The sequence below is a fragment of the Poecilia formosa genome, unplaced genomic scaffold (assembly GCF_000485575.1).
Source record: "Poecilia formosa unplaced genomic scaffold, Poecilia_formosa-5.1.2 Scaffold115, whole genome shotgun sequence".
NCBI classification, from domain to species: domain Eukaryota; kingdom Metazoa; phylum Chordata; class Actinopteri; order Cyprinodontiformes; family Poeciliidae; genus Poecilia; species Poecilia formosa.
The window spans coordinates 33,858-43,456 of record NW_006800054.1 but is presented as its reverse complement, the minus strand read 5'-3'; the positions used below and the strand labels follow the sequence as shown (position 1 = coordinate 43,456).

The following is a 9,599-nucleotide window of genomic DNA, read 5'->3' as shown; positions in this document are numbered from 1 at the left end:
TGTAACACCGTTTGAACTTTATGGAAAGGGCCTTACATTCAGTTTTATTAGAGGAATATGAGCTGTGCCAGTGTTCTGCAACCGTATACCAGCACCACTTGGGAGCTTCCCCAAATGAATTTCTGTTCTTGGCGACGGGCTTGTTTATTTGCAGGGCTAAGAAGACACAACTTCTCACTACAAAGTTATCAGTTCTTTAAACTTCATCATATTTTAGAGAGTAACAATTAAAATGTATTTGTATAAATTATTTATAAGAGCACATGTATGTCATGGCATGTATTTTGGGACATACTTTGAAGATTACTGTCAGACTTATGCTTTATGAGCAAAAGACATGCTTATATGAGAAAGATGTGATTGAAAATGACTCATACTAAATAACAAACTCTCAAAATTAATTGATGCATTTCTGTACCGCTAGTGTGTCATAAGAGAAAAAATATCATTATTTTTAATTGCAAATATTTGAAATGTGGATATGCTTTCAGACTTGATACTTGTGATATTTACTGAGATTTTACTAAAGGCAATGCATATGGGTTTGAGAAAGAAAGGTCAAGTGACGGGTTCCTTAATTTAGCAATTGAGAATTTTAATTATTCATTACATTCATTATTGATGCACATTATAGAATTAAAACACTGTTTCAAATGCAGTGTTAATTGTTTTTTGGTTGCATTTTCTTTTTATTCCAATTAACAAGTTTTCAGTCTAACGTTTTTTAACATATGGTTCTGAATTATTTTGATTTAGTAAAAAAATTAAAAAAAAATTATTTGACAAAGCTCTTAGTTTAATAGCTAGTAAATGTTATATCAAAAAATAGCAGTCTGATCCTGAAATGTCACACGTTGGGTCTTAAGATGACAAGGATGCTTGACCAAATGGAGAAGCAGGCTGCTGCTGACCGAGGCATTTTCAGCCTGTATAAAAGCAGCAGCCCCAGACTCCGCTGAGAACTGATGGGCATCCCTTACAGGTCAGTCCTTTGTTGTTTACATTAACTTATACTTGCTTGGGTTTAAGAGATTAACTTCATGTGTCTCTTTCTGTTGCTTCTGTGATATCAAGTGGTTCTTTTGTATTGCTGATTTGAGTTATTTGAAATTAAACAACTCCATAATTAATCTAGGAGACTTTAAAATTAAAATATTTCAGAAAAGTATTTTGAGATTAATCATGTAAATCTTTCTTTTAGCAGCATCTTTAGGCATCATTAAACATCAACTCAGCTGGGAGGAAGGTAGGATTTATATGTACAATAATAAAAGTATAATAGATACAACAATAGATTTTGATTTTCTAGAAATGTGTGTATGTTCCAGAATATCATACAAATTTTATGAAAACAAATAAGATTAAACCAATTCAAAAGTTGTTATTCTTACAGGACTGAAAAGTTGCCAAAATGAGCACGGATGCAGAGATGGAGGCCTATGGCCCTGCGGCCATATATCTCCGCAAGCCAGAAAGGGAGAGGATTGAAGCTCAGGCCGCTCCATTTGATGCTAAAACAGCTTACTTTGTGGTGGATCCTGATGAGATGTATCTCAAGGGTAAACTTGTGAAGAAAGAAGGTGGCAAAGCCACTGTTGAGATAGAAGGAGGGAAGGTGGGTTAAGCTTTGTTCAATTTTTTAATTTTGTCTTTTTCTAATTCCTCTCGAATTTTATATTTTAAACACGTGTGACAGTCCATGTTTTTTTTAGACTGTAACAGTCAAAGAGGATGATATTCATCCCAGGAATCCTCCAAAGTTCGACAAAATTGAGGACATGGCCATGATGACCCACCTCAACGAGCCTTGTGTGTTGTATAACCTCAAAGATCGGTTTGCATCTTGGATGATCTACGTGAGGATTTAGGATGAAAACATTACCATAAAAATCTAAAAAAAAACAACAACTCAAAAGCAGGCCAGGATATTAAATAAGAATATATCTGTCTTTTCAGACTTACTCTGGCTTGTTTTGTGTCGTTGTGAACCCCTACAAGTGGCTCCCAGTGTACGATGCTGTTGTTGTTGGGGCATACAGAGGCAAGAAGAGGATTGAGGCACCCCCTCACATCTTCTCTGTCTCTGACAATGCCTATCAGTTCATGCTCACAGGTAAGATTTTGAACAGTGAGAGATGGTGATGCATATTTACTGCAAACCATATATATTTACAAATGTTTCTTTCAGATCGTGAGAACCAGTCCATCCTCATCACGTAAGTAACAAAAAAAAAAATAAATGTTTATACATATTTACAGAAGTGTAACAATGAGGCTGAATAATCTGAATGATCACTTATTCCTCTCCTCTAGTGGAGAATCCGGTGCTGGAAAAACTGTAAACACCAAGCGTGTCATCCAGTACTTTGCAACAATTGCAATGACTGGATCTAAGAAGGCAGAACCAGTGGCTGGAAAAATGCAGGTACACAATGTTTTTTGTGTACAAAGGTCAGAGAATTACCTCTTACATTTTACATATAAGAGGTATATGTGAAATGTAAAATCAAATGTTAAAAATATATTTTTGCAGGGTTCACTGGAAGATCAAATCATTGCAGCAAACCCTCTGCTGGAGGCCTATGGTAATGCCAAAACTGTGAGGAACGACAACTCCTCTCGTTTTGTGAGTATTAAGGGAGGGGAAGAAAGAATATCATGATTTTTGGAGTTGCATATGAAGAATCCTAATAGCCAGATTATTACATGTTTAGGGTAAATTCATCAGAATCCATTTCGGAACCAGTGGCAAGCTGGCCTCAGCAGACATTGAAACATGTAAGTTGTTTTCACAAATTATTATTTGACTTGAAAATGGATCTTGATTTAAATGCAGTATAACGTTGTATGGAAAATATTTAAAGACATGCACTCTTCTTGGGTGGTGAAACATATCTGCAGTATATTATTTTCCCACACTAATCCTTCAAATTTAGATCTGCTGGAGAAGTCCCGTGTCACCTTCCAGCTGTCTGCTGAGAGAAGTTACCACATCTTCTATCAACTGATGACAGGTCACAAGCCTGAGCTGCTAGGTATAATATTAGATCACTTGCTCACAACAATTCAATGAAAAAACGCTCTATGGATGTTATAGCTATTTCTTCCAATTCTTTGCAGAGGCTCTATTGATCACTACCAATCCCTATGACTATCATATGATCAGTCAGGGTGAGGTGACTGTCAAGAGTATAAATGATGTGGAGGAGTTCATTGCAACAGATGTAGGTCTGCATGTTTAGGTAACACAAATCTTACGTTTCATGGGATGTTTGAAAGTTTAACTACAAACTTGATATCTATTGTAGACTGCAATTGATATCTTGGGCTTCACTGCTGATGAGAAGATCAACATCTACAAGCTCACTGGTGCTGTGATGCATCATGGCAACATGAAGTTCAAGCAGAAACAGCGTGAGGAGCAGGCTGAACCAGATGGCACGGAGGGTAAAAATTATAACATTTTTAGAAATGCTTCATTGTGCTGTCAAGCTTTCCTCATTTAAATAATGGTCTTTTTTCTAAAAGTGGCTGATAAAATCGCCTACCTCTTGGGTCTGAACTCAGCTGATATGCTGAAGGCTCTGTGCTACCCAAGAGTCAAAGTCGGAAATGAGATGGTCACCAAAGGTCAAACCGTCCCACAGGTAAACTCTGTAATAGTTGTTTTTGGTCAACCAAAAACATTTCTTAACTGTTGGGACTATGCAAGGCAGTTTACTACATAAACTTAATTTATTCTTCTAGGTGAACAACGCTGTCAGTGCTCTGTGCAAGTCTGTCTATGAGAAAATGTTCTTGTGGATGGTCATCCGTATCAATGAGATGCTGGACACAAAGCAGTCGAGAGCCTTCTTCATTGGAGTCTTGGACATTGCTGGCTTTGAGATCTTTGATGTGAGTGAAGAAAACCTCAAAAATGTTTTATGAAACAGTGTTGATTTCCAATTAATAAAAAAAAAACCTCTCAATAATTACAGTTCAACAGCTTGGAGCAGCTCTGCATCAACTTCACCAATGAGAAACTGCAACAGTTCTTCAACCACCACATGTTTGTCCTGGAGCAAGAGGAGTACAAGAAGGAAGGCATTGAGTGGGAGTTCATTGACTTCGGTATGGACTTGGCTGCCTGCATTGAGCTTATTGAGAAGGTGAGTAGTTGTTTTAAAAATGTTCTTGTTCAAATACTAGTATTGTTTGAATACTTACTGGATTTTCATTCAACTTTCAAAAAAGATTGACAGAAACCTGCAAAACAACTTGAACTGAGATTTGATCATATCCTGTTGAATAACTGTGATAAAACATTTGTTCAATTTATTCTGCAAGTTCATCTGAAAATATTTACATGCGTTTGATTAAAGTTTTAACTAAAGTGAAATTTAAAATGGTAATTGTTCACAGCCAATGGGCATCTTCTCCATCCTTGAAGAGGAGTGCATGTTCCCCAAAGCCTCTGATACAACTTTCAAGAACAAGCTGATTGATCAGCATCTTGGCAAGAGTAAAGCCTATGAGAAACCCAAGCCTGGAAAGGGCAAAGCTGAGGCTCACTTCTCCCTGGTTCACTATGCTGGTACAGTGGACTACAACATCACTGGCTGGCTGGACAAGAACAAGGACCCACTGAACGATTCAGTGGTTCAGCTCTACCAGAAGTCCTCAAACAAACTGCTTTGTCTTCTCTATGTAGCTCATGCTTCAGGAGAGGGTATGATTACCATGAACTAGTCAGTCAGTCAGTCAGACAGACAGACAGACAGACAGACAGACAGACAGACAGACAGACAGACAGACAGACAGACAGACAGACATTTAAAATTTTTATTGATCAGACGAAACATGTGCTGTACTGCTATTTGTTTTTTTTTTCAAACAGAGTCTGGTGGTGGTGGCAAGAAGGGTGGCAAGAAGAAGGGTGGTTCCTTCCAGACTGTGTCTGCTCTTTTCAGGGTATGGACAATTTTTCGAGAACTGTCAGAAAAGTAATGGTTTAAAATCATCCATGGAATAATTTTACGATGCTGATCTACAGGAGAACTTGGGCAAGCTAATGACCAACTTGAGGAGCACTCATCCTCACTTTGTGCGTTGCCTGATTCCCAATGAGTCAAAGACCCCAGGTAAGAAGCTCAGCCGTAGAAATTTGACATTAAGTTGACATTAAGAAATTTTACATGATATTGCTTGGAGACACTGTTGAATTATTTTTCACTAAATATATTACCAACCCTCAGGTCTTATGGAGAACTTCTTGGTCATCCACCAGCTCAGGTGTAACGGTGTGCTGGAGGGCATCAGGATCTGCAGAAAGGGCTTCCCCAGCAGAATCCTCTACGGTGACTTCAAGCAGAGGTAGCTGCTGTCTTTCTAAATGTGAAGAAATGTTTTCAGATGTGAAGATGGAAAAAAGCAAAATCCAGATTTTCTCTCATAGATACAAGGTATTGAATGCCAGTGTTATCCCTGAGGGACAGTTTATTGACAACAAGAAGGCTTCAGAGAAGCTGCTGGGCTCCATTGATGTGGACCACACTCAGTACAAGTTTGGACACACTAAGGTATGTTGGAAAAATACATTAATGACATTGCTGGGAACAATTCCTTTGTATCCATGTGTTTTAACTTGCAAAGTTTTGCTAATATAGGTGTTCTTTAAAGCTGGTCTTCTGGGTACTCTTGAGGAGATGAGAGATGAAAAACTGGCTGAGCTGGTTACCATGACTCAGGCTCTCTGCAGAGGATATGTCATGAGGAAGGAGTTTGTGAAGATGANCCTGGAAAGGGCAAAGCTGAGGCTCACTTCTCCCTGGTTCACTATGCTGGTACAGTGGACTACAACATCACTGGCTGGCTGGACAAGAACAAGGACCCACTGAACGATTCAGTGGTTCAGCTCTACCAGAAGTCCTCAAACAAACTGCTTTGTCTTCTCTATGTAGCTCATGCTTCAGGAGAGGGTATGATTACCATGAACTAGTCAGTCAGTCAGTCAGACAGACAGACAGACAGACAGACAGACAGACAGACAGACAGACAGACAGACAGACAGACAGACAGACATTTAAAATTTTTATTGATCAGACGAAACATGTGCTGTACTGCTATTTGTTTTTTTTTTCAAACAGAGTCTGGTGGTGGTGGCAAGAAGGGTGGCAAGAAGAAGGGTGGTTCCTTCCAGACTGTGTCTGCTCTTTTTAGGGTATGGACAATTTTTCGAGAACTGTCAGAAAAGTAATGGTTTAAAATCATCCATGGAATAATTTTACGATGCTGATCTACAGGAGAACTTGGGCAAGCTGATGACCAACTTGAGGAGCACTCATCCTCACTTTGTGCGTTGCCTGATTCCCAATGAGTCAAAGACCCCAGGTAAGAAGCTCAGCCGTAGAAATTTGACATTAAGTTGACATTAAGAAATTTTACATGATATTGCTTGGAGACACTGTTGAATTATTTTTCACTAAATATATTACCAACCCTCAGGTCTTATGGAGAACTTCTTGGTCATCCACCAGCTCAGGTGTAACGGTGTGCTGGAGGGCATCAGGATCTGCAGAAAGGGCTTCCCCAGCAGAATCCTCTACGGTGACTTCAAGCAGAGGTAGCTGCTGTCTTTCTAAATGTGAAGAAATGTTTTCAGATGTGAAGATGGAAAAAAGCAAAATCCAGATTTTCTCTCATAGATACAAGGTATTGAATGCCAGTGTTATCCCTGAGGGACAGTTTATTGACAACAAGAAGGCTTCAGAGAAGCTGCTGGGCTCCATTGATGTGGACCACACTCAGTACAAGTTTGGACACACTAAGGTATGATGGAAAAATACATTAATGACATTGCTGGGAACAATTCCTTTGTGTCCATGTGTTTTAACTTGCAAAGTTTTGCTAATATAGGTGTTCTTTAAAGCTGGTCTTCTGGGTACTCTTGAGGAGATGAGAGATGAAAAACTGGCTGAGCTGGTTACCATGACTCAGGCTCTCTGCAGAGGATATGTCATGAGGAAGGAGTTTGTGAAGATGATGGAGAGGAGGTGGGGGCATTATTTTGACTGCTAAAAAGTTGCCTTCTTTAGTAAAACTGATATTTTGTTATGATTAACTGATTTTTCAACCAGAGAGGCTATCTATTCCATCCAATACAACATCCGTTCATTCATGAATGTCAAGAACTGGCCATGGATGACCCTGTACTTCAAGATCAAGCCTCTGCTGAAGAGTGCAGAGACTGAGAAGGAGTTGCAGAATATGAAGGAGAACTATGAAAAGATGAAGACAGACCTGGCTGCTGCTTTGGCCAAGAAGAAGGAACTGGAGGAGAAAATGGTCTCTATGCTCCAGGAGAAGAATGACTTGCAGCTTCAAGTAGCTGCTGTGAGTAGGCAGATTTCTTGAATGTGATTTATTTATATTCATACTAGAGTAATTAACCATGTAGTTCCTATGTTCATAAACTAACATAACATTGGTGTTATGTATTTGGTGATCACCAGGTCTGTGTAAAAAGTACATGTTTTTGAATCATCCTTATTAAATAGATATGTATGTAAAAAAAACATTAACGCATGTTTCTTCCCCCTCAATCACAGGAAGTTGAGAATCTCTCAGATGCTGAGGAAAGGTGTGAAGGGCTGATTAAGAGCAAGATCCAGCTTGAGGCCAAACTCAAGGAGACAAGTGAGAGACTGGAGGATGAAGAGGAAATCAACGCTGAGCTGACTGCCAAGAAAAGGAAGCTGGAGGATGAATGCTCTGAGCTGAAGAAGGACATTGATGACTTAGAGCTCACCTTGGCTAAAGTGGAGAAGGAGAAACATGCCACTGAAAACAAGGTTCACATCACTTAGAAACGCACGGACATTCACACACACTGGACAGACATATATACCATTTGAGGACATTATTTGAATTTATATCTCTTAAATATTTAATGTATAACTTTTTCACTGTAGGTGAAAAATCTGACAGAGGAGATGGCAACTCAGGATGAGGCCATTGCCAAGCTCACCAAGGAGAAGAAAGCCCTCCAAGAGGCCCATCAGCAAACACTGGATGATCTCCAGGCAGAGGAAGACAAAGTCAACACTCTGACCAAGGCCAAGACAAAGCTGGAACAGCAAGTGGACGATGTAAGAAAACGGTTTATTTGTCTTCCTCATTAGGCATTAGCATAATTATGCAGTCTTTGTACTGATTACTGTGTTTGAATGTACCTATTATACAATAGCTTGAGGGTTCATTGGAGCAAGAGAAAAAACTCCGTATGGACCTTGAGAGAGCCAAGAGAAAGCTTGAAGGAGATCTAAAACTGGCCCAGGAATCCATTATGGATCTGGAGAATGACAAGCAACAGTCTGATGAAAAGATCAAGAAGTGAGTGCAGACTATCTTTATTTTTCAACATGTGTTAGTGTCATATCAGATAATTGAGCTCAACACTGTTTTTTGAAATCCAGGAAGGACTTTGAAATCAGCCAGCTTCTCAGCAAGATTGAGGATGAACAGTCCCTTGGAGCTCAGCTTCAGAAGAAGATCAAGGAACTTCAGGTAATACTGTTTAACCTTAATTGCCCCTGGCTGAATTTTTTTCAGTGATTCGCAGAGTGATCTTGAGTGATTACTTCAATGCATTTGATTTCTAGGCTCGCATTGAGGAGCTGGAAGAGGAGATTGAGGCTGAGAGGTCTGCTCGTGCTAAGGTAGAGAAGCAGAGAGCTGACCTGTCCAGGGAGCTTGAGGAGATCAGCGAGAGGCTTGAGGAGGCTGGTGGAGCCACAGCTGCTCAGATTGAGATGAACAAGAAGCGTGAGGCTGAGTTCCAGAAGCTGCGGCGTGACCTTGAAGAGTCCACCTTGCAGCATGAATCCACTGCTGCAGCTCTCCGCAAGAAGCAGGCCGACAGCGTTGCTGAGCTGGGAGAGCAGATCGACAACCTGCAGCGCGTCAAGCAGAAGCTGGAGAAGGAGAAGAGTGAGTACAAGATGGAGATTGATGACCTGTCCAGCAACATGGAGGCTGTTGCCAAAGCCAAGGTGAGTGGATACTTCATGTTTTACAATGATCAGCAATATGAATTATTGGCTCAGAAGCACCTTTTCCATGCATCTGTGATGGTTTCAGGGCAACTTGGAGAAAATGTGCAGAACTCTTGAGGATCAACTCAGTGAAATCAAAGCTAAAAATGATGAGAATGTCCGCCAGCTGAATGACATTAATGGACAGAAAGCAAGACTCCAGACGGAGAATGGTAATTCACCTGACCTTAAACCAGTGTTTTACATTGATTCAAAATTTTCAGTAATAATGTATTTATGACTTTCACAGGTGAGTTTGGTCGTCAACTTGAGGAGAAAGAGGCTCTTGTTTCTCAGCTGACAAGAGGCAAGCAGGCTTTCACTCAGCAGATTGAGGAGCTCAAGAGACACATTGAGGAGGAAGTGAAGGTAGAAAAGTCTGTTTATATTTTCTTCTGTCATGTATGATGAGGTCAATAGACAAATCATTCCACACTCAACTTGTGTTACCCAGGCAAAAAATGCTCTGGCCCATGCTGTTCAGTCAGCCCGCCATGACTGTGATCTGCTCAGAGAGCAGTTTGA

The 9,599-nt window shown here is 40.0% G+C and overlaps 1 protein-coding gene across 1 annotated transcript in view; it reads left to right on the top strand.

Annotated features, from left to right (window-relative positions):
• Positions 1-1,195: 1,195 nt before the first annotated feature.
• Positions 1,196-9,599, top strand: part of LOC103143718 (myosin heavy chain, fast skeletal muscle) — a 17,368-nt gene continuing 8,964 nt past the window's right edge. Inside the window, exons 1-29 of the mRNA XM_007560355.2 lie at positions 1,196-1,246; positions 1,394-1,615; positions 1,713-1,856; positions 1,957-2,113; positions 2,189-2,216; positions 2,314-2,425; positions 2,534-2,626; positions 2,715-2,778; positions 2,937-3,035; positions 3,121-3,224; positions 3,309-3,447; positions 3,529-3,647; positions 3,748-3,897; positions 3,981-4,151; positions 4,405-4,711; positions 4,880-4,953; positions 5,036-5,123; positions 5,238-5,355; positions 5,438-5,561; positions 6,898-7,034; positions 7,119-7,374; positions 7,590-7,832; positions 7,953-8,129; positions 8,228-8,373; positions 8,457-8,547; positions 8,643-9,032; positions 9,121-9,247; positions 9,325-9,443; positions 9,529-9,593. Of these exons, the coding sequence (XP_007560417.1) occupies positions 1,412-1,615; positions 1,713-1,856; positions 1,957-2,113; positions 2,189-2,216; positions 2,314-2,425; positions 2,534-2,626; positions 2,715-2,778; positions 2,937-3,035; positions 3,121-3,224; positions 3,309-3,447; positions 3,529-3,647; positions 3,748-3,897; positions 3,981-4,151; positions 4,405-4,711; positions 4,880-4,953; positions 5,036-5,123; positions 5,238-5,355; positions 5,438-5,561; positions 6,898-7,034; positions 7,119-7,374; positions 7,590-7,832; positions 7,953-8,129; positions 8,228-8,373; positions 8,457-8,547; positions 8,643-9,032; positions 9,121-9,247; positions 9,325-9,443; positions 9,529-9,593 (4,046 nt within the window). The 5' untranslated portion in view covers positions 1,196-1,246; positions 1,394-1,411. The remainder of the gene's footprint in view (positions 1,247-1,393; positions 1,616-1,712; positions 1,857-1,956; positions 2,114-2,188; positions 2,217-2,313; positions 2,426-2,533; positions 2,627-2,714; positions 2,779-2,936; positions 3,036-3,120; positions 3,225-3,308; positions 3,448-3,528; positions 3,648-3,747; positions 3,898-3,980; positions 4,152-4,404; positions 4,712-4,879; positions 4,954-5,035; positions 5,124-5,237; positions 5,356-5,437; positions 5,562-6,897; positions 7,035-7,118; positions 7,375-7,589; positions 7,833-7,952; positions 8,130-8,227; positions 8,374-8,456; positions 8,548-8,642; positions 9,033-9,120; positions 9,248-9,324; positions 9,444-9,528; positions 9,594-9,599) is intronic.